This window comes from Toxotes jaculatrix, chromosome 17 (assembly GCF_017976425.1).
Source record: "Toxotes jaculatrix isolate fToxJac2 chromosome 17, fToxJac2.pri, whole genome shotgun sequence".
Classification (NCBI taxonomy): Eukaryota; Metazoa; Chordata; class Actinopteri; family Toxotidae; genus Toxotes; species Toxotes jaculatrix.
Genome location: NC_054410.1, coordinates 2,625,522 through 2,649,564, shown reverse-complemented (window position 1 = coordinate 2,649,564; position 24,043 = coordinate 2,625,522). Strand labels below are relative to the sequence as shown.

The window sequence follows — 24,043 nt, the reverse complement described above, 5'->3', positions numbered from 1 at the left end:
TCACACACACACACTTCCTGAGGTGAGTGTGTGTTCAGTTAGAGGCTTCGGGCCTGAAACTCTGTCACTCTGAGCTGGTTACAGACACCCTTCACCGTCCTGACAGGCAGCCCAGACAAACTCCTGACACCTGCCTGACGCACTGACGGAGGTGTAAATATCTCTGAGTCTCTGCAGAGACGTGATGAAGGATGGAAACAAGGTGCGGGAAAAAAGAGGGGGGGGCTGACTATTACAGGGTGTCTGCAGCTTTCAGTGAGTTCAGGTGTTTAACTTTTACCACATAAATTCTAATTCAGCCTTTTTGGTTTTTATTTCTTAAGGCTGCACTAAGAATTATATTCAAGGATCTAGTTTCGTTTTTGATTTTTTTCCATAAGGCTGGTATAGGCTACACTACAGTGTGATTTCTTCCAACTGATGGTCATATTTTCAACATGGGAAACTGAGAACACTGTGCATGTTGTTCATGAGCACAACGGTGCTGTAGGTGACTGCCTACAAAAAAAAACAAAAAACAAAAAACAGACCTCATCGTCATGATTTTGTGTCTTTGACGTGAGGAGCAAGAGAAGGGTCAACAACAAAAAACCTTTTGAACAATCAAAGTAACTTTCTAACAGTTTTAAAAACAGTTTTAAAAACATCAGCTGTAAACACAGCTCCACTTTAAGGCATCATAAACTCTAACAGCAGCGTTGACCCTTTTCCTCAGATGGTCTGCTTTGTGTTCGGCCAAAATCTTAGTGCAGCCTTAAAGGGTATATTTAAGATACTGATGGTGCATAAAACGATCTCAGGGCCTGTGAGACAACATGTTTGGTTGAACCTAAAATACTCACATCCCCATCTGTGTCTTTTCGTCTTTTCTTACACTTGGCTGCTGATTACAAGTTTTCTTAGCCAGTTAACTTTTGTTTCCGGATTTGCACAGGAAGATCAGTGCACACAGGGGGTTAAAAACCAGATCTTTCATGTCTTTTATGCATTTGTGTATCCTGCTTTAGTTTGTTAAAATAACCACTTTACGCACAGACCTTAAAATTGTTGCTGGAAAAATAAGTCTGGTTGCATTCCAGCGGCAGAGGACGGAGGCTCTGTGGGGAGTGGCAGCGAGTGTGGTGAGGCTGGTAACAACTGAGGAATGAGGGTCTGGGATGAGAAATAAGAGAAAAAGCTTGTGTGGAAGGCTTTAGAGATGACACACACACACACACACACAACCTAAAATGGCTGTGTGAAAGTGATGAGGGATGTATGATGGGTGATGGGAAATATGAGATGAGAAGAATGAAATAAAATCAAACAAAAAGAAACTCAGGATCAATCGTTATTTATTCAACACGTGATTAATTTTGTAAATGATGTTTCTTTACACTTGATTTGTGTTTTTTTTTTTTTTTGTTTTTTAAAGTGAAGCTTTTTATACATTTGAGATTCAAGTTAAAACTGAAATCAAATCCAGTACCTGATCATTTCCTGTGCAACATCTTACATTTGGATGAAAAGAAAAAAAAAAAAAAAAAAACCTTTGGAAAATGTGATTAAATAAATAAATAAATAACATGACAATTATCTCAAAACAAAAACTCCAATAGGCTAAATCTTATACTGAGTCAATGACTTTTTTCCCCTACATTTCTAAACATAATGTAATCAAGAAAGATTATACTGCAACACGTCGCCTCACCGTTCAAACTGGGCCGAGATTTTCCTGATTGAGGAATCTGATCTAGTATTCGTCAGAGATCTTTGTTTGGGGTTTAATATCAACCAGGGACAAAACCACAGACTTCTAAATCTTCATCTACAGTCTATGGTTAAGACAGAGCATGACGTATGATTCAATATGTCTGGTGCGAATCGATGAGTCTGCATGAGCCAAAAAGTTTGGGAGTATCTGTGTGAGTTTCTGCTGAGTTTTGAGTTCAGACAGAGGCTGAGCTGAACACACACAGATACACTCCACACACAGATACACTCCACACACACACACACACAGCCGTTGTGTCAGTTGCTAGCTAGCTTATAGCTATTGTCTGCACATTTGGTAAATTGGCAAATGGTCTAATTCAAGGCAAAAACTGTCTTCGCCTTCTGCCTGAACACACCTCGACAATAAGGTTTCTGTGTAAAAGGATGGTGGCTGCACTACTATTTAAGATGCAGTTAAACAGTTATAATGTATGTTTAGGTTTTCTACGTTTTTATCACTGTAATTTTCAGTTTCTGTTTCAGAAACTTCGTATGAACCTGAGGGAGGTCTGTGCTTGTGCTTTAGGTCTGTATCTGTTCAGAGAGACAGACTCTGACTCCGCATCCAGTTTTTCCTTATTTTAAACATGTTACTGATCCTACGTTCAGTCTCCAGCTGCCTTTTTTCTTAGCTCTCCTCCTTACGTCCACTGACAGAAAAAACTCTACAATTCTACAAAAAGCAGCATTCCTCTAGAGATTAAAAAGGGCTGGTGCAAAATACTTAAAAAGAGGGAAAAAAGTGGGTTCCTCTGTTCCCAAAAAGTACATACAATCAAGAAGAAGCACATCACCCCCCAAATAAGCAGAACATCAGCCTGATGTCCAGAAGAAAAGCAGAATCCGCAGGATACCTTCTTTCCTTTTTTAGCTCCAGCGTCTACTTCCTTGCTGATAACAGGTGGACTCTGTTTCTTCACTAAATCACATATATTACAATATATTTTCAACAATTTAAACCCTCGTCCCACCTCAAAAAAAAAATGTACATGATGAATAAATGACTTATTGCTATAAATATATGTTTTTCTAGAACACAAACTCCACAGCTCCTCAAACTCAACAGGGATCTTTTAGGACGGCCTGTGTCGCAGATTACAACACCCAGTGTCCCTGCTGAAACCACATCAGACTGAACATTCACATCCTGAGCCGGTTAACACACACCCACTGTATCAAAAAATAAAACAGTGCATTTACACAGTGGCAATACTCATTAGATAGAAGTCAAAGTTAAGGACAGTGGGCGAAAATCTGTCTTTTTTTTTTTTTTTTTCCTGCTACACTGAAATGCCAAAAAGAAATCACTGTGGGGAAAAAAGCGAGGCAGAAAACGACTCTTGGCCTGAGCTGAGCTGGTTGACGATGAAAAATGACCGATGTCAGCTCACTGTCAAAACGCTTCTTCTCCCAGCTGTACCTCTCCTTTTCTTAGGTGATTTTTTTTTTAAGACAGCAGCAGCTTAAACAACACAGTGCAACACTGCTGCCAGCGGTGAGCCGAGAACTCGACTCCTCACGCTGCAGCCAAAGACGAGGACGCACAATCATTACCCACCATGCACGGCTGCAGAGGCCTTTGTTTTGAGGTTGAGAGATGTCTGTGTTTTGGAGATAAAAGCAAATGTGATTTTTGTTTCAAGTCTCTGTTCAGTGACTGGCATGTGGCATTCTTCTGATAATCATATCAGGGTTTCTACATGTTCCGTTTCAAAAAGTAAATGTTATTTTTATCCAGGATTTTCTTGAACCATTTCAAGGTTTGACAGGTTTTCATATATCATAATCACATCCTGGTAGCATGTGGGAAATATGACTGTCATTCATATCACTGACTGTGTGGCTAAAATACTAATTGTATAAATGTATTTTGTAATGAAATACAAAAATGAGGAAGATTTTAAAACTAGAAAACTATCACAGAACCAGAAACAGAAAATGGACGTTACATCATACAGGATTATGCAAATACATGCATTACTTGGATGATGGAGCCTGCTGTGTTGACACAGTGGCCTTTAAATTCCAATTCTGTCCATTTCAGACACTTCTGTCCCTGGAACTCTGGGCATTGATCTCCATCAGTCTCACATACCCTGTGTCCCCTTCTCCTCCTCTTGACCTTTGACCCCTGTATGCCTAGAAACAGTGGCAGTGCTACTCATGTACACAGTGCTCCCCCTGAGCCCGACCTGTCAGGCGCAGGGACACAAACACCACTCTCTTCTGCCGAGTGTAATCGAGAAGTTGTCACAACGTTCCTCCGACGTGTTTAAACTGGCGGCTGATTTATGCGGCAGAGAGCATGCCATGTCCCGCCGGAGCGTCTCTAACCTAAACACAACCCTCCAGCCGAGCTGGCTTTGGCCCATGTATGGGGCGAGTGTTTACCCTGCACCCATCAGTCTGACTGGACCCAGGCGAAGCAGAGCCCTCGCCCTGTCAGGCAGCGCTGGGTCTGAACCGGGGCAGTCCCTGATGGAAGACGAACGAGCTCTTAATCATCTGCACGCATGACAGCGGATTCCGGGAATGGATTAAACGGAGCGTCGTCCACTCAGCGTTATCTCAAGCACCACTCTGTCATCCTTGTTTACACCTGAGCTCTTCTCCAGTTACTGTGGAGGAATAACAGAGGGCTGGCCAATGCCACAAACTAACTAACTGTCAGTTATTCAATTCAGCAGATAAAGGTGGATCGACCCTCTGTGGGTTCACACTGCAGGCAACATGACAAACGACATCTTTTTAGAGCAGAGCAACCTGGTTTTCTTAATAAGCAAACAACCGTAGTTTTAGAAACCAAAGATCTGCCCTGGAATCATTCAGACCTTCCCAGTTTTTTCCAACCAAGCCTCTTACCCTGGGCAAATCTCACAGGTTTCTTTGACATTTTTTTAAATTAAATAATTTAATAAACAAATATCAGTATCAAAAGAATCATTAGTTCTAGCTGTAATTGTAGGATGTAGGATGGATTTGAGTAGCTGACTCAGACATGATCTGAAATCACTTTGTCGTGAGGAATACTATTTTCCAGCCGACACACATTCATGGCTACAGTGCAAAGAACAAAACACAGGACTCAGTATGTGCCTGAAATTCAGCCCACCTCATCTACACCTGAATTCATCCAGACTTCTTCAACCCAAAAACTATATTACATCAAGTGTAAAGAATATCAGAGCTCTTTTGTCTTCTTAAAAAATATATGACGGTATATAATCCATAACATCAGCGTCAAGAGAAGGCCACTTTGCATTTAACCCATGAAGGTCCGGATTACCACGGTTATCAAATTTAACTAACAATCACAAAAAGCTGCTTTTACCCTCTGACCAGATAAACTCCGAACAACTGACAGCTCTGAAACAGGAACTAGTGGAAAATAAAAGTCAATGGCAGCAACAGCAACAACTGACTAATATTTGATTGGTGGGCTGTTTTAGTGGCCATGAACTGAAAAATATCTGTTGGCCTTTATTAGTTTGTTTGTTTGTTTGTTGATTTTAGGAATAATCAGAATCTGTTATTAAATGTGCCACAGTGCAGCTTTGGCATTTTACAGACACTTGTGTTGAGCACAGGAAAAAGCATGAAGAGCTGTGCTAGAATGAGACAAATGATTATTATGTGATAAATACAAAATTAAAAGAAATTACAAATTTGTACAGTAATTTTTTATATTGATGTAGATGTTGCTAACTTCAGTCCTTGGCTTTTTTTTGGCAAACTTCAAAACTTCTACAGCACAATCCCTCTTCTTTTTTTATTTTAGAGGTAATGAGCCTAAATCTATGCTTTTTTTTTGTTAGAATGAATATATATAATTTTTTTAAATTCAACTCTTTAAACCTGCACAAACAATTTGATGCTTTTGAAGTAATTTTTATGAATTTCTGTTGTGTGTGTCTAACGATGTCTTTGGTTGCAGCCACCATTTAAACATCCTATAACCGGCAGTGAGCTACCTGTCCAGGTACAATTCAGAGAAAATAACAAGTCACTTTACAATATGGGAATATCATGGATAAACGAAATCTAAGAGGTATGAAACTCAGTGGAATGACAGTGATGACAGTGAGTTTTACTGTGCAAAGTTTAGAAATGATCTCTCATTTCTCTGAGATGATGACACGAATGAAATGAAAGGCAAGACGGTTCACCTCAAACTTTAAACGATTCCAGAGCTGAGGAAGGGGAGGAAACGTCTACGAGATCTACAACCAAGTCCCGTCGCCCTCGATTTAACTTTTCTTGGAAAACCATGACCTGGATGACTGAGAATCTTCACAGACATTAAATAATATATTCTCCTCATATATTTTCCAATCATTGGATCAATTTTCTTCCTTTGCCAACTTTTAAGTTGGGAGAACAACCATGGTTTCATGTCATTCTGTTCCCTGTGTTAACAAATTCTTGAGTAAAATTACACAAAACCAAATATCAACATATATTACATGGTCAGTCCACAAGAGCTTAGCATTACGGCAAATTAAGTTTCTTTTGGATTTTGTGCGTTTCAAAGGCAACGAGCCTTCTTTTTCATTTTTTTAAACAAATTTGTAGGAGCTCAATTTATGGTGAGGTGACATTTTGAGAATGCAGCCATTACCTTGCGACTCTTTTGTCCAGACTGATCTGGTGTCCAGAGTTTCCTGTGGCCGGGTACCAATCACAAGCTTCTCACCATCATTTTTACGAGTGCTCTGTGTCTTTTAAGGAAAACGAGTTAGCTCTTGAGCGTGGCTGCCTGCTCCTTCTCCGCCTTCTCTTTGGCCTTTTCCTTCTCCATCAGCTTCTCCTCCTTCTGCAGCATCACCATGATGTCAGCCACCTGAGAGGTGGAGATGTCGATGTCCTCCTTGTCAATCAGTTCCACCACCTGGGAAAATGCAGGACAAAGGGAGTTCACTGAAGCCCCTAAAAGCTTGGTTTTAAATCTGAAGTAACTTGTTGAATCCTGATTTTAGTTACTTCAAATAATTAAACATAAACCAACCAAACCATTTCTTTGACTCTGGTTGTCTGATCATTGAAGTGAAGTGTTGTTGTACTATTTATTTCTTATGGAAAAATCATAAATCAGCCTTTGATGTTCAGTAGACCTGATCCATAACAAACCGTTTTACCTCTTTCACACAAAATTCAGACTCTAAACGTACTTTGATGACGTCATCGATGTCGATCTTCCCGTCCTTGTTGTCGTCGAGCGCCTCGGCGATGCTCTGCAGCTTGTGCTCTGGAATGTTCTGGATCTGCCGCATGACGCTGATCAGCTCGTCAATACTGATGAGGTTCTCCCTGAAGGTGTAGAACAGACTGCATACAGGGAACGGTTACCAGGTTTGACGGGACGTAAAATGTGGTGGAGAAGTCTGAGGTCAACATGCTGCATTCAAGGTTCCCAGATCACACCAATCAAACTGAGTTACATTTCACGATCACCACAGGTTCAATTTGGGCCAAAAAGTTCAATCATGCTGAAATTCAGTGCAGCACACTTCAAACTGAGAGATGTTTCCAATGATTTATTTTCACAGCTGATTTATACTGAATTTAAAGCTGCTCTGGGCAACTATAAAAGGCATGAAGAATAAATCAAATTTATATTATAGGTTGTTTTTTTTCATAGAAAAATTATCTAGCAAATCAATAAATCTGATTTTACATAGACCTTGTAACTATTTAGGCTCAGTAAAGGTCACAGATCCCTGACAAAGACTTTAATACAGCCTGAATAAACATCTTAAACCTTTCAAATCATGCAGCTTGGTATTTAAGGTGATTTCATTCATTAAGGGATAAGAGCTGTTTAGTAAAATTGGAGCGCAGCAGCTGGAGTGCAGCGGCTTGGTGTGGGAAGGAGAAATGGAAGCTATGGATAAGATGAAAGCGATACAGCACAATTACAGCAGCTGACGGTCGAACATCCACAATGCACTGTTAGCACTGGGTAAGCAAGCAAATGGCGGTTTACCACAGTTTCTTACCTTGTGGCATCACTATATTTAGTAAAGAATAATCTGTAAATTTTTGAATAAATTAGGAGCTGGATTTGGTCTTTCAATTGTAAACTAAAACAATTATTATACAAATTATTAGACTTTTTTTTTTGCTGGGAAACCTTTTGTTCTTTGTTTTATCTCCACCACCATTTTACAATGAAAGTAATGATGATGATGATGATGATGAAAATGATGATGATGGCAATGCTTGTTACAACACAAATGTCCTGCACAAAAACTGAGGACTTCTACAAATCAAACATCGGCTAATTTTTAAATCTGAAGTAACTTAAAGATTCACCATTTTCTGTCATGGACAGTTGAAGTAAACGATACTTAGGCAACACGTTGGGCAAAATCCTGAGAAAACAGGCCAAAGCAGTGCCTGCTCAGGCAGGATTTGTATAGCAGACAACCGAATAACAAAACAACAGCATTGGCTGTTTGTTCAAATGGCTGTTGAGCAATGGATGAGAAATCTCTTTCATCGGTGCCGGCAATGTACTGTCCTCCACATCAAAAAAATTGCCTTTGCATCATTCACTCTCAAAAGCTTCACGTCCGTCACAGACACAAACACCTCGGGCTGTGAAATGGTGAGACGGCAAAGCTTTCATCTCAGAGGAACAGTTCGAGCTTTTGGGAAACGGGCTCATCTGCTCTCTTTCCAAAAGTGAGATAAACAGGATTCACAACAATCTCATTAAATATACAGAGAAAAAAAAGACAACTTTATACTTTAGAATATGTCCTGGCTTCAGCCCTGTACTTAAATGGGAACTCCACTAATTATACACATCAGAGTCTATAGGAGTTTAATGCTACAGTGGTGGAGTGCTCTTTTAACACACATACATGAGGCTGATATCAATCGTCTCATCTCACTCTGAGAAAGAAAGCAAACGAACATGTTTACCCAGCGCTGAACTCATCTTTTAAAGGGTAAGACCATCATAATGACTGAGGTCCTGTAAATCTGAGGAGTCCGAGGTTTGCTCCATTAGCACAGCTCTCTAACTGCAATCATTACATCGTTGTTGTTGTACTTTAGTAAAAGTATTTTTAAAGTGACAGTAACTCCTGAAAGACTAACTGAACGTAGTGAAGGAAAGAAACTCTTTGCACACTATTTTAAACTTCAGCTGACAACAGTGCAGTGGTAGTATGATATATTCAGCTCTTACCCGACAGGTGGGGTGGTTCCACTGTCCATCTGTCCGTCCAGGATGACCTTGTCCTTCTCCAGCTCCAGGATGATCTTGTCGATGCGACCGATCATACGGTTCACTCTCTTAGACAGACGCTGGCTCGCCTTTGACTCCTCTAGTGTCTTCTCCTGGCCGCTCTTAGAGAGCTCCTTCTTTATTTCCTCCAGATCCTGGTAACACACACAACATGAATACACAAAATGAAGTGCAGGATGCAAACACATCCTCACATGAAAAAGTGCATGCATACACAACCCAGGCTTGCAAACACAAGCTACTGAGAAACAGATCGGGTCAGATCGAGTCAGATCAGGCACCTCATTGTATTCTTGGACATCATCCTTCAGTTCTTCCAGCTCCTCTTTCTCCAGAGTCAACAGCCTCTTCTGCTCCTTCAGCTTTGAGCAGGCATCACTCAACAGGTCAATCTCTTCTTTGGTGATCTCCTCATCCTGAAAGATCAGCATACAATTAAAGACATTTCCTCCAAAATATCTGATTATCCATTATTTGGATAAAACCCTTTGTTACACATACAATAAGTCAATAAACTGCTTTAAAGACAACTTTTTAGATTCAGATATAACAACAAACAGTAGCTTATGGTCATATTTTCCCTCCAAAATGGATGTATGTCACTATACAAACGAGTTATGTTGAGAAAAAAGGTTCAAGCGTGTGTTCTCTTAACAAGAACCATATGTTCATTTAATATAAACCCACACAAAAAGCCACAAAATGGGTAAATGAGGGAAGCAAGAGAGGATGCTGGGATACTCCCCACGACCCAACAACATACTACCACATGAGGGAAGGAACTCTGTGGAGCTACAAAGGTTGTCAGGTGGGAAAGAAAAGGTTTTCAACCTGGTCAGTGACTCTGCCTGGGAGGGTCGACAAGGACTAGAGAAGGAAAAGTCCATACAGGTGTGAGACAAACAGAATTTGCAAATCTTATTTAGCATTTGTTTAACCAATTCAGAGCACCAGAGAAGTGAGGTTTACTCTTATACATGCTAGAATATTTTGATCCTGGTTTGTCCAGAATACAAAAGTTTTTTTTTTTGAGAGGGGAGCTGTATTTTAGGATTACATGGCTGAAAACAAAAATCTGATTTCAGTCAGAAAAAGGAAAAAAGTCAAATCGTACTTGTTATAACTTATCTGTGATCTGTCTGTTCGCTTTACTGTAATTTACCTCGTCTGCTTTTCATCCCACTTAAGAACACACTAAGATAAATATGGGCATTTGTGGTCTGCCCCCGCTTCATTTTCTCCTGCTCTGCTTTCCAAGCACGAGTATCTGCTGGCTGATGTCAACGTTCATCTCATCATCCCCATAAAACCTTGTATTTAGGGGTTATCTCCCGTCATTTTCATTCCTTCTGAATGTGAGATCACACAAGTTAAACAAATGCCACAATTATATGCAAGTACTGTTTGACCCACATCTGGGTCTGCTCAGAGAACGATGGGAAACTGTGCATGCAGGGAAAAACTGGTACGGATTTGAGGGTCATTTTGGAGGAGACGTCATTAAACCCAACCTGGAAGCGCAGGAAAGTCTGCCACTGTTCGAACTGTGCAGTACAGAAGACGCAGAGGTTAAAAAACGAAAAGGTGGCAACAATTGAGTGATAAATAAATGACTCAAGAGACAGAAAATGTGTCCATGCACAGTATCAAATATTAATGTTTTTTGCTGGTCAAGGGTTCGTAGTGCCTTTGGGGGAAACAGTTAGAAAATAATTTGAGACATTAACTTTGGATTAGTTACAACACATATTTAGTTTGTTGTTTTAGTCACTGTTTTAAGATGCTGACACTTACAAAAGTAAAGTAAGTAGGAAGTACTTGAGAGTTTTTAGCAGTAACCCATAAGCTTTCATGTTAAAACAGCAGCTGCCTGTAAAATATATTAATTATTAAACATACAGCTGATTTCACCAGCTGTCTGTTTAGAGATGTTACCTTGATTCCCTCTATAACAGGTGCTGTGTCCCTCAGCGTCTCTGAATGAGCAGCCGCGTCAGCCTTGGACACTGCCGGCTCTGTCTCACTGCGCTTCGCCCTCTCTGCTTCGAGCTCCAGCTCACCCTCCTGTAGAAGACAGTGAAGGGGCTATTGATCGGGCACAACAAATCTTTTATTCAATAAATGAAATACATCCGGAGAGTCGTTACCCTGGCAACCTTCTCTGCAGCGTCAGCCAACCTCTCCATCTCACGGTCCTTGTTGTCCTGGCGTATGGCCGCCTCCTCCTGCAGCGTCGTCTCCAGTTTGGTCTTATTGTCCACTTTGGAGAGCTCCATCTCTGCCGCCATCAACTGGGCCTCCTTCGTCTGGGGAGGGGGAAGTACAAGAGAGCAGAGTAGTGACCAGTCCAAGTGAAGACTGAGTGTAGACCTGGACACTTTCTAAAGTGTTAAAAAATATTTACTGCACATTCTTATCAAAACTAAAATAAAATTAAAGTTTACGCCCACAACTGAGGAAAAATCCATTTAAATATGTCTCAGCAAATTCTGGCTCTACTTTCATTACATATCCAAGTTCTGGCCTGTTCACGTACCACCACCTCAGGGAGATTCTGCAGTGTGGTCTTCAGCTGGTCAGCAGGAGACAGTGTGTCAGGGAGGTACATGGCCCGAGACAGCAGCAGCAGAGAGGTGGGGATCTGTTGGTTCAGGTGCAGCTCCAACCACTGCAAACAACAGAGAGACGACAGATGTTTGAACAGACAAATAAAATCTTCTTACACCTAAGTAACCCTGATCGTTTCGAGTCTCCATGACCGCTGAGAATGTGAAGTCGAACCACTGAATAGGACAATGGGCAAAAAAGGCTGCAAGTATACCATATTTGGTTGTTGCTGTTACCTGGCTGAGCTGCTCTCTCAGTCGTTCCTCTGTGACTCCGAGAGATCTCATCCCTCTGACGCGACAGGCTGCCTGCACCTCGTTCACGTTCAGACTCTCTACTCCTTCCTCTGCGATCAGCTGGATAAACAGAGCACAGAGGTCACACAGAGCTTCCTAAGATCGGTTCACTTCCATTTTAACAGCATCAAAAATACTGTTTGTTCACTGTACCGACTGCTTCTGACCAGTCTCAGATTTTACCGTATTTGTAAGAACAGCTGTCTGTTCAAGAGGAAATGTTATAAGTTCAGGAAGAAAACAGCTAAAAGATATTAAAAATAACAAAACGTCACCACTGAGCTTTATACCTTGTCATCTGCGCGGATGGCCCTCAGCTTCATGATGAGCTGGAAGCGGAGGAAGTTGTTGGTCCCGATGGACTGGAGCTCCAGGAGACGGCAGAGAGCCACCAGCTGAGGTCGGGTCAGGTTGTCCAGAGTCAGCTCATCCTCAAACAGCTTGGAGAATTTTATGATCTGCTCATTACTGGGACGCTCCCCGGAGTCCCGGATCTACAAAGATGAAGAAGAAGTCACGACATGTAAATCATATTCTGAGTGATGGAGGTCTGTTAAAAGTCTGGGAGCTGGAACAGGCCAGATTTCATGAAAAAAAATATCTGTTTTAAAAATTAAATCAAGGGCTGAGATTTCAACAGAATTCTCTAACCTAAACATTTACTGTTACTTGTCCAAATTTATGGTCATAAGTTCATTTCTAATAAACTGAACAGTATAAGCACTTCAGTTAAAAAGACAACTGTAAATAGAAGGATCATCTAAACTATTTCCTTAATGTGTAAAATGTTGTCATGAACACAAAAAATTGACCATCATTTCTTACATTTATGACCTAATGTTTCAGCCGTACTGACTTATGTGTACATAATACACCAAACCAGCCAGGGACATTTTACTGTTTCCACCACCAGAGGGCAGTACAGCAGCAGCCTGTTTTCCCTCTGTTCACGCTGCCTGGTCTCAGCAAACAGCGACACCAACCTTCTGGAAGAAGGTGGAGAACTCCTCTGTCACGCTGTCTTGAGCCACCTTGTTCCTCAGAGCGATCTCCTCGATGGTGTCCTGCAAGAACTTGGCCATCTCCAGTTTGACCCTGAGCTCCTTCTTCAACCTCTCCTCCTAAAAACAACAGATCATAAGTTCCGTCCTTGTCCTGACCTCATCAGGATCCCGGGTCAAAGTTCATGTGATGGATGAGGATTCAAATTTTGTAGAATTAAAATCTGAATAACTTTATACCTACATTATACTGCAATGTGGAGAGCTATAATGTTAATTTTGACTTATTATTGTCAACAGACTTATTATTTAGAAACACACCCCAGAATAATGATGATAATTTAAAACTAGTCCACAAATTTTAATTGCAATTGCAATGCAGCTGGAAAAATAATCCCCAAAACTGATCTTATGTTTCTTGTCTGCATCTTATAGCTTTAGTTTAAATAGGAGGCCCCAGTTTCCGTTACCTTCTTAGACTGTGTCTCGAAGGTGGACGGCAGCATGTTGGGGAAGAGTTTCAGAGCTACAGGAAGCAGGAACTCCATGAAGGGAACAATGATGAACACCAGGAAGGGTAGAAGTCTGAAGACGTCTGCACAAGTTCTAAGAAACTGGGGAGAAAATGTAGGAAACTGGCATGAGGACAAGATAATGTGAAGGAATCTTTGCATTTACTGAGGTTTGACCATTGGCAACCTTGAGGCGGATGTTCACCTGATACATTTGTGACCATCTAAGTCAGTGTCTGCTTCCGTCTGGATAAATATGGCTGATCAGAACAGGGCAGAGGTCTACAAGTGTCTTTCATTTACACCAGGTGGTAGTTTGTGTGTGCCTCCAGCAGAGGGCAGCATCGGGAGAGAAAACCCACCAGGGAAACATGGGAAAATGTTTACCTCATCTTCCTTTGTCTCTTGGTACAATCACCCAGCTCAATCCCTCTAATAACAGTTTCAACTGTCAGCACTTCTAACCCAGTACCCATACATCCCCAGAGCAACAGAAACCTCCTAATTCACTGCTGCATTATTCGCGTGGAGCTGTAGACCAAAGTGAACATTCTGCCTCACAAGGCTCAAAAACCGTCCACTTGAGCCAACGGGAAGCACATTTGTTCAGCACAGAGCTGAACAATCCTCAGAGTACAGAAGTACCAGGCAGACACCAGTCTACTTCATTGTACAGCTGTCCAACTGAGGCTTACTGACCATCCCGGGACACAATCCCAATCAGCCATCTACAGAAATGGCCCTGAGGGGAGAAGGCCAAAACACGAGTCCTTCTTTCTCCGCCCTTTCCACCTGCGTGTCAGTAGACCAGTAGGGTGAAGGATTTAAGCCAGCCTGAGTGAAAAGGCCTTTGTCCACAGGCCCATTGACATGTATATCATCTCCCAGAGTTCCACATCAAAGGAGGGTGGAGGGGGTGACAGATTAAAATGGAAGGAGCCTTAAACGGAGGCCTGAGTATTGTAAGTGAATATGAAAAGAGGAGATTAAGGAGGCAAAGCCAGTCCAGGTCAGATGAATGGGGTGTAGATGGGTTCGGGACATGCGCTCCAAGGGAGTCAGCTGCATTTGAAAAGGTGCAGATGGGATGGTGGTGTGGGTTTAATGGAGGAGGGGGGTGGTGGTGGTGGTGGTGGTGATGGTCATCATCAGCACTGACCAGCAGCTATTAGCACTGTGATGCATGTATTTCTACGTTACATTGTGAATAAACTGAGACTAATTTCATTTAATGCGACCTGTGAAAAACAGTGAGTGTGACCTGAGCTGACCCGCTCGCCTTCCCTCAAATGACACCTGTGTGCCCAGCACATGCATCAGATTACTGCAGTGAGAACTGGGCCTCAGTCCAGAGAGCCTCTCTGGAAGTCAGCTGACCGGATGCCACGAATTCAGAACAAGTAGCAGATTAGGTCAAAGAATATGAGAAGAGTCTGTCCCTTAAACATCTTTTACTTCACCACTTGTTTCTGGTTTACTTCACTTTATGCTACAGCTGCTTTAATTTAGTAGTTGTACAAACATAGTGAAACTTTATTACAGTTTGACAAGGTATTTCATCACATAGCTTTCAGGAAAAGTTGGGACTGTTTTTCTACTAAAAGTGTTTATGAAACTTTTTTAAGTGTAATTGGGAGAAGCTAAAGTTAAATGAGTTTTCTAATCAAAGCCGCAACACATACAGCTTCCACCTAAAGAGCTTTAATCAAGCAGCTCAATCCGCCGAGCGCCTGGTGAGTAAACACTCAGCGTGCAGCTAATTTCTATAATTGATCCCATTAGGTTTGTGAAGCCATGGATTAAACATTACAGAACAAGATGTCTGGGCTGGCCGACTCGAATCCTTGCTCAGTCATCCCTGATCTCGAAACTCATGCTGGTTATCCGCTGCGTAAACTCTGAGTCAGAGTGGAAAAATGGCTTCCATACACACTGGAAACAGTGGCTGACTGATCACTTTTCCTATTACTGTTTCCCTCCAAATAAAATTTTCTCTAACTGAGCAGACCTTTGAATGGTTTCTGTTAAAATGGCTGACAGAATTCATATAGTTACTAGATATGGTTTCCTTAAGTTAGAGCTAACCATTTTACCAACTGAAATTCAACTGAAGTGCTGTAATGATTAGTCAATTAATTGATTATCCGATCAAACTATCATAGATGTTAAGAATTACTGTGTTACTGTGATGGGTTTTTGACAATGCAATGCAAGAAAAAGGAGAAAGAACATCATCTTAACAGAACTGTTCTCTAGAGAAAACTTTTCACAGCTACATCTATAGGTTTTCCCTGCGGGCCTCACCTGTCTCCTCTCACGTCGGGACAGGCTGTGTCCGTTCAGCACCCTCCACAGCATTCGCCCAGCAATGGTGGTATCAATCCACAGCAGCTTGAAGCCATGGTAGTAGTGTTTGATTTCATCTACAACCCGCTGTCGGATTGTCCTTCTCACAGGCTCTGCATCGAGCGTGGGACTGTACACCGGCCCTCCTTCCTCCAGCTTCTTCTTGTCCTTTAGAGAACGCAGTGATTTCTCCACCTTTGAGTCGTCCCATCTCCTCCTCGAAGTGTGTATCCACCTTACACCAGAGATGTCCTGTGGTCGTGCTATAGTCCACTGGGCCCCTGTTGTGGCCGAGGCGTACAGGGAAGACGAGGCCCCCAAGACAAAAGCACAGTAGAGCCGTGGCGAGTCTGGGCTCTGGCTGGGACCCACATGTCCATCCGACAAGGGAAGGGAAGGAGCGAATGAGGAGACCTGGGCCAAACTGCCGAGTTGGAGTCCATCAAGTCTAACAGGACAACAGGATGAGGAGCTTCACATTAAAAATTCTGACCAAGTCTTAGATGAAATATAAAGCTAAATAAAATAGTGTCTTTAAAAGAAAAAACTGACACCTAGACATTGATTAACAAAAATAAATATGGTTTTAAAATTGGCCCTTAAATGCTGTAAGTTGTGGAGCAAAACTATAAAACCACCTCAACATGTCTCAGTATATTATGAAGAAAGTGTGTCTGCGAGAAAATGTGTGTGTGTGTGTGTGTGTGAATTGGAGTTCTAACATAAAAACAACATTCAAGAAACCACAGAGTTTTAAAGGCATATTCTTTTAACCTGATGTTAACGTTTGGAAAAGTAAAGATATACAAGCATGCAACACTGGCTAAGAACAAGTCAAATCCCAGTGGGACCAGAGCTCCCAAAACTTCAAACAGGCCTGAGCCGGGACTGGTTTCTATAAAAGCAGCAACCAAGAAACCGCAAAGCTTTAAATACCTTTAAAACAGAATTTCAGTCTTAAAATGTTATACTGCAAGCTGGACCTTTCAAGGGTTTTATACAGTTTTGTGTTACAGCTTTATGTTATCCAAGTTATTTTCAGATGTTCTGAGGAATTGCACAGACACTGTGTATTCCCCACATCTATTTGGCTTACTTCTGACTGGAGAGTCTGAGGGCTGTGCAGTTGAAACAGGCACCATCTTGTAGTTTCCCTGAAAGAACGAAAAAACAAAACAAAAACACGAGCAGCTGAGTTCTGATGATAAGCCGTTAGACAGACAAGTACATGAACACATATAGAGCATACTGAAGGATTTCATGAACTGCTGCTGATGAGTAAAGGAGCTGATCATACAGCAGCAGCCATCTGCAGGTGTTGTCTGCTCCGATACCTTAATGCAATTCTGTTTCTGAATCCAATGATCGGAAGTGAGTCCTGGTGTCCTATACAATGGTCTGTCTAGAAACACCAAACAAAAGTCTGCTGTGATCTTCAACACGCCTTTTCGCTGTTTTTCAGGCTTTGTTAATACCATACCTTTATCACATGGTAGCATGTAAATCTCTGATCAGGACAGCCAGAATTCAGTTCACCAGCATATACACAGAACCATTTTAAAGTTGGGTCTTACAATAAAATTATTCTTGTGTGGATAAATTTGCCATTTTATCCTGTGAACAAGTTCAGAGATTATTTTTTACTACTTAGTAATGTTTTGAAAATATTCTGTGTTATGTATGTGGTCTTTAAAGAACTCTCTCAAACAAACTGGACTTATTGTTTTTGTGTAAATATCTTCACACTGATCTGCCCTGGTGGCCATAACATTCACACCCTCAGTGAGGCCCACAGTGGGGCTTCCAAACCCCCAGGGGCCGCTATCAGAGTAAAGTACACGCAGAGAGAGAGGGCGGAGTGGCGAGACACTTCAAACCAATCACCTGAGAGCAGATGGCTTAACCACACCCTCCCTCTGGTTCTCACATGGCTGGCTGGAGTAAATCCAGCAAGGCCTGGTTGAACATGACAGGCTGTGGCTGCCGGCCAGGAGGACACAGAGTTTACTGGAACAGAGTCACCTTTGTGGCTGAGTGCAGCAGAGAAAGAAAACCCTGGAAATACAGTAGATTACCTAACCCTCTACTATTCATCTGGGCTGTACACACATCTACACTCTGCCACGGGGTTTCCGTTGTGGTTTTACGCCCCTGGGGGTTTTAACAGTTTTGGTTTCACGTTCACACCTATTTCAGTCCAAGATCTGTTACGTTAGGTGGACCATTCTCTAATTCTGGCTGCACAGCTATTATTTATTATTACACATTTGTCCATGGACATTTTTATCAACATGCTTGATTTCAACTAACACATGGTTGTATTAAAATAATTCTATAATCCTAAATCCCAGTGGAAATACAATAGAATTAGTTTTCCTCTAAACAGTCTGAAAAATGTGCCAGTTGCAATGAAGCAAGGAAGTTCTATGAAATGAATGAAGTTTCTACAGTGTGTTTCTTTTACACACAGACACTCCCTAAAGTGATGAAATAGTTTGTCTTACACAGTGTGCAGTGCAACGTGATGGCAATACTAAACCTTGCAATTACAGACCCTTGTTTGCGCAGGTTAATTTAGCTTTTTAATAACATTAATTTCATTTCTCTTTCTGTGGTAATGTGGTCAAAGATTGCTAAGGAACCATGACAAGCATAAAACCTCACACAAGCGAAACTAAAACTGTTTTGTCCTCACAATGACGCAAGAAGTAAACGGTCTACTAACCGTCTACTAACCGGCAGGTAAAAGTTTAGTTTAAAGACTTCAGTTTTCATGTCGTTGGGAAATGCTCCCCCCAAGAACACCTGGTCAATGATTATCAGAAAAAAAACCCACATCTTATGAAGCATGTCTACTGAACCCACTGAACCTACCTTCGATCTAAACTTTTATGAAACAATTAGTTAAAATTTCACTCAACTTAGGTAAAAGAACATATTTACGATGGCAACGGCCTTGATTTGGTCTTGACTCAAAATAAACTGGGTTTGGTCTTGAAAGGTCATCTCCAGGTCATGACCTGCCCTGCCCGCTTGACTTTTACCTTTAACAGCTAAGTCATGTGTGACCTGCAGCCGGCAGGGATCTGGTTCTAAATTGCTACAACAGCAGTCTAATAACATTTCCTGTACTTCGTGAGCAGTTTATCTCCAGACAGAGGCCTCAGGTCAGTGCCTTACTGTGCTCTTACAATCAGGTTGAATAAAGATACATCAGCTGTTACTTTAAGTCTCTGCTATTTCAATATATTTGCAGCTGTCAAACAACTCATACATGCCATTTTTCACATTATAATGTGAAAATCAGAAAAAGATGATGGATCTCATGTAAACTATCCTTGTGTTTCATCAGAAGTGTGAGCTCACGCAAATAAATTCAACTGAAATGGAGGCAAGAAAAGAAGAGGACAGCTGGTAGGGTGACATAATTGGTTTATCAGCTGGACACCAACCATCACAGATGTTTCTTTGCTTTAAATCCAGTCCAGCAGTCCAATCTTGTGCTCTAAATCCAGGGCCACTGCAAGATTGTTTATTTCACTGCATGTTTATTCCTTTTGTATATGTTTAGATCTACAGTGGCCACATGTAAACAAACCATTGCTTGGAAACAAAAGTGGCATGGACTCAGAAAAGTCCAGACTGAGGTTGGCTTTGTTATGTTTGGCCTTCTGAGCATGTAGGCCTGGTGGCTCCTTGGTGTCAGACATCTCCTTTCACAGTTGTAAAATATGATATTTCTGGGTCATTTCCCCTGGGTCAACAGTCTCAGTCATACTGAGCATTAATGCGAGAGAACTGAAACTCACATTTTCAGGCGTCTCAGTGTGAAGTGAGTCTAAACAACAGTGGTCTCAGCTGGACAAACCACATAAAGTGAGTAAACGTTCCAGTGTTTAAATACACTCCACATGTTCCAGACGCCCCTTCACATGCCAATGCATGTGTGTGTGTACCATCACTTTATCACACCTTTATTGTTCCTCCCATAGTTTATTGACACTCTTTTAGATAATACTCTAATCTTTATTACGTCTGAACTTATAGCCTTTGTTTGATGACTGCTACACATCCACTTTGCAAAGACAGCACAGTGGTCAATGTTCAGCAGTCACAGCGGCACTGAAGACTCTTGAGTCAAAGATTTTTTATTTTCCTCGTTTATTCAGAGTAGGTTAGAGCTGTGATTATTATTAACTGATTAATTACCCACTTTGTAAAAAGGGGATTTCATGATCAAGATACAATTGTAATTATGGGATTCTTATGTTGTGATTGCTACCAGGGTATGAGGTTGTGTCCACCATATTACAGTGCACATGTCAGCACAGACATGAACACATAATGGGAAAATTAAGCCCAGTCTGTCTCAGATGAAGTTTTAAGAGGTACTGACCTTTGCACATGGAAGCAATGCAATTCGTCTGATAATCTGGGCCTAAAGCCAAGAGAACAATCTCAGTCTGTGCACTGCAGACAGACAAATCCCCATCATGACCCTCTCATCTATTTATAAGCACAGCTTTAAAGCGCCAGCTCAAATACATACATTTAGATTTTTTCTGTTGCACTGTCCTCTAATGTGATATGAAATAAGTCACTTCATGCTAATTTTCCACCGTGGTAAATACACCCAGAGAGATTGAAGGGACAGCCCAGGTAATGCAGATGAAAGTATCTAAATCTTCTAGAAATCTTTGTGTGAGGTAAATGTTTTTGGTCCCTGAAAAACAAATGCAATACAACACACAAAAAACTAAAACTTAAAACAGAAATTAAAACTTAAAACAGAAACTAAAACTTAAAACACAAAGCCTCAATTATAGCAGCAGCCATAGTTGAGGAAAAGCACAAAACTCCCACACCGCAACATCACCATTCCTGCGGGTCCTTATTTCACAACCTTGTCCAAACAGATGACCAAGATAAAATGTGCCCCATCGTGGATTAATTTAACAAAAGAACCCAGAACAGAGCCAAAATATAGCTTCATTTGTGTTTAAATCCCACCTCTTCTTCTTCTTTTCTCACAACATATCTTGCTTGGGTAAAGACAGCTTGTGAATGCTGAATAAGCAGATGGGAATCCAGTGTTTCCCCTAGGTTTACAGCTTTTTTTGGGGGGGGGGGGGGGGGGGGGGGGCACGCTAATATAATGGTAAGGGAAACACTGGAGACGTGTCTGCCATAGCAACGAGCATCCTCTCAAACTGCGGTGGAAAGAGGGAGCGCTGTCCAGTTAGAACAGAAACCAGGTTGTCCTCAGATAACCTGGATCCTGAACATAAATCCTAAATCATGTTTTGCTTCTTGTTTAATTCTCATCAGAGAGGTATGGTGCCTTGAAACGCTGAGTCTTGCGAGGTAATAACCCTGTAGTCTTACATGTTATACCTGCATTGATACATGGTAGTGCATGAGTAACAGACTATTTAAAATGCTACACCCAGTTATGTGCAAGTATCCTGACACCTTTAATCATCCACCATCTTCCTCGAAACCCAAACAGGGTCAACTCATGACCACCCGATTCTATATGCTAATGTAGCCCAAGCTAAGTTAGCTTTATTTCGTCAGAATAAACAGTATAAAAAAGACAGACAATAACAAACAAAAGCAGTAAAGTTACCTTTACTTTTCCGGAATTCGTTCTTTAAAGATCGGGATGTTTTCATTAAAGGTGCCCGGGACCTCGTAAACAGGATTAACGCCATGCGGAGGGCTTTCTGTCTCCACTCGCTGCCTTTAACAGTTACAGTAAACTTACAAGCTAGCCAGCCAGTTAGCTAGCCACTGTTCTTTGAAAGATGTCGAAAGCAGAAAGGACCGCTGCCGAGGTGCACAGAAATCCCAAAATGCTTGTATGTTTCTAACAGGCTACGACGCATATATAACAGTACATGGGAAAATTTAGATCCATGTCATGTCATGTCATGCCCTTCCCTGCTCCGCGGATGACAGCGAGCCGGGCCAAGCTTCCGCGTGACGTCAAACCGTTAATGGTACCTTTTGTTAAGTGACCCGTGACGCGTGAGGAGGGGAAACTTCCGGTTGGTTTTTAAAAATAAAATTAACTTCAAATGCACTGAGCAGAAATAAACAAGTTATTAATACAGTGAAGGTCTTTGCTGTCTCCTTATCCTGATGCCATCTGTTATTGTACCTAAAAGGAAATTAGAAACTAAGGCATTAAAAGGAAAAAACAAAATAAGTAAATACAAAAAAGATGTTATCCAAAGCAAACATGTACAGACCTGGAAAATATACAAAAACACACACTACGTACACATTACTTACAAATATACAAGTGGTCAAAAGATTTAAAACATCTCAGTTTTCCACCTGTTATTGTGCTATTCAGTGTCAGTGTTTTTAAAAATTTAAGCATAGAACAAATCAATAATTCATCATCAAAAACACAAGGAAGCATTGAATCTTTGTTGACCTAAATTTTTGACTCACTGAGCACACGAACACACTTGTGATGTTCTTTCTACCCAACACTGTTGCAATTTGTTCCCACATATGTGTTGCAGTTGTAGGTGGCTTTGCTTTTACCCTTCGTCCCAAACCAACTCCATGGAGTTGAAGTCTGGAGACTGTTCTGGTCTTCCATCATGTGGAGCCACAGTCTAGTTATTTTTCCTCTAATGTTTTGGATCATTATCATGCAGCCCTAACCAAGCACTGTCTTCTTGTGCTTCTTCTCTTTTTCACATTGTCAGACTTAATTGACTGCAAAAAAGAGGAATTGCTAACAAAAACATATATTTGGTTCTAGACAAATCAGAACTGATGCTAGTTAAATAACCCATTGCTATTTAATTTACCTTTAAATCTCCCCCACGTTCACGTCATTGGTTGCCATCAAGTACATGGAATTTATTTTGAAAAGCAATTTTTTACCGGAAAAGGGTTGAGTCAGTCCAGGACGATTCACGCCCCCTAGCTTCCGCTGTTGGTACTGCGGGTGTGTGTGCTTAAAATTTGTACAGTGTTCAAGTGGAGCAAGGAAACATCGGGGCCGGTGCTGTAGCTGCCATTACCATGTTGTTGCTTTAAGGAAAACGATGATCTGTTTTTATTTTTTGTTTTTTTCATGACGACTTGTGTGTTATAGTTTTAGAGCAATCAGAGGATCCTCATAACAAAAATCATAGCAGCAACACCTGATTTAGTTGTGTCAGTTTTTCTGCTTTTAACGGAACAACAGGGCTGTATATTTCAGGCCATGATGTGGTTATATACATTAGCTTTGCTATGCATCAAAGCTGCCCAGGGACCCCAAACACTAAGTTTAAAATTTAACTTACTGTGTATAAATAAACAACAACTAAAAAATAACAACAATATGTAACATGAGGAGTAATACTGTATAACAAAATAAAATGAGGGATACATGTACAGAGTACAAGAAAGTTGGGGGAAAACAGGCAGCCTGACCAGATGCACTGATTACATTATGGACCACATAATGCTGTGCAAATAATTACATTGTGTTTAATCAAATTACCACCGACTGAGATGTGTAATGCGTCTGCATAGGAGGTTTGGTCGCACAGGGCTTGCTAGAAGCTGGAAATGGAAGGGTTCATAGGCTGGATGGTAGATAGAGGATCAGTGGAGCCCCTCAGCAAAGTTTTGCCCAGGGTCCATTTAACAAGTTAATCTGGCCATGGATATTAGAGTAGATTAAACTTTATATATAGGCCTAGACCTTACTTAAAGTTAGCCCTCTGGAGATTTAGAGAGAGGGTACAGGGCCACCGTATCCTAGAAGATTGCAAGCCATCACTGATAAATACAGCACAATTACGTTACACATATTACATTACGGGTTGTAATGGCTTAATGTACTGCAGTGGTCGTGTCAAATTTTGAACCCCAACGTGCAGATTAGATTTGTTACGCTGAGGTATTTGATGTGAGGAAATACTACATTTTCCTATACTCCTTTTCCTTTGTCGGCTGTAGTGATGGTGTAGTTTAGGTTAACAAAAGTTACATGAAAACGTCAGTGGACATAGTAGCAACAGCCCGTTTACATTATTGTTGGTAAGAAACAAATACACATGCACATGTCGAGGCTCTGAAGACTAAATATAGAAAAAAAACTCAAGGAAAAAGGTGAAACGGTGTGAAAACAGACGGGAGACACCGGGGTCAGCTACTTCCTACGGTTGGTTTTTTGAAAGGACCGGTTGGATCCTCTCTCCGCTCCCGACCAATCGGAAGTGAGTATTTTTCGCGCTGGTTGGCCGGAGAGTTTGA

General features: G+C 41.3%; 1 protein-coding gene across 2 annotated transcripts; it reads right to left on the bottom strand.

Moving 5' to 3' along the window:
- Positions 1–1,347: 1,347 nt before the first annotated feature.
- Positions 1,348–21,751, bottom strand: letm1 (leucine zipper-EF-hand containing transmembrane protein 1). Of its 2 annotated transcripts, none has more exons than XM_041060188.1 (14): positions 21,402–21,751; positions 16,869–16,926; positions 15,731–16,220; positions 13,385–13,528; positions 12,897–13,034; positions 12,204–12,407; positions 11,854–11,973; positions 11,547–11,678; positions 11,158–11,316; positions 10,946–11,074; positions 9,292–9,426; positions 8,951–9,144; positions 6,924–7,080; positions 1,348–6,643 (listed from the first exon to the last, which is right to left on the bottom strand). In XM_041060188.1, the coding sequence occupies exons 1-14, from the start codon at positions 21,484–21,486 to the stop codon at positions 6,491–6,493; spliced, it is 2,298 nt and encodes a 765-aa protein (XP_040916122.1). In that variant the 5' UTR covers positions 21,487–21,751; the 3' UTR covers positions 1,348–6,490. The 2 variants fall into 2 exon arrangements, with proteins under 2 accessions (XP_040916122.1, XP_040916123.1); XM_041060189.1 differs by having other exon boundaries at positions 6,924–7,062.
- Between the last annotated feature and the right edge of the window lie 2,292 nt (positions 21,752–24,043).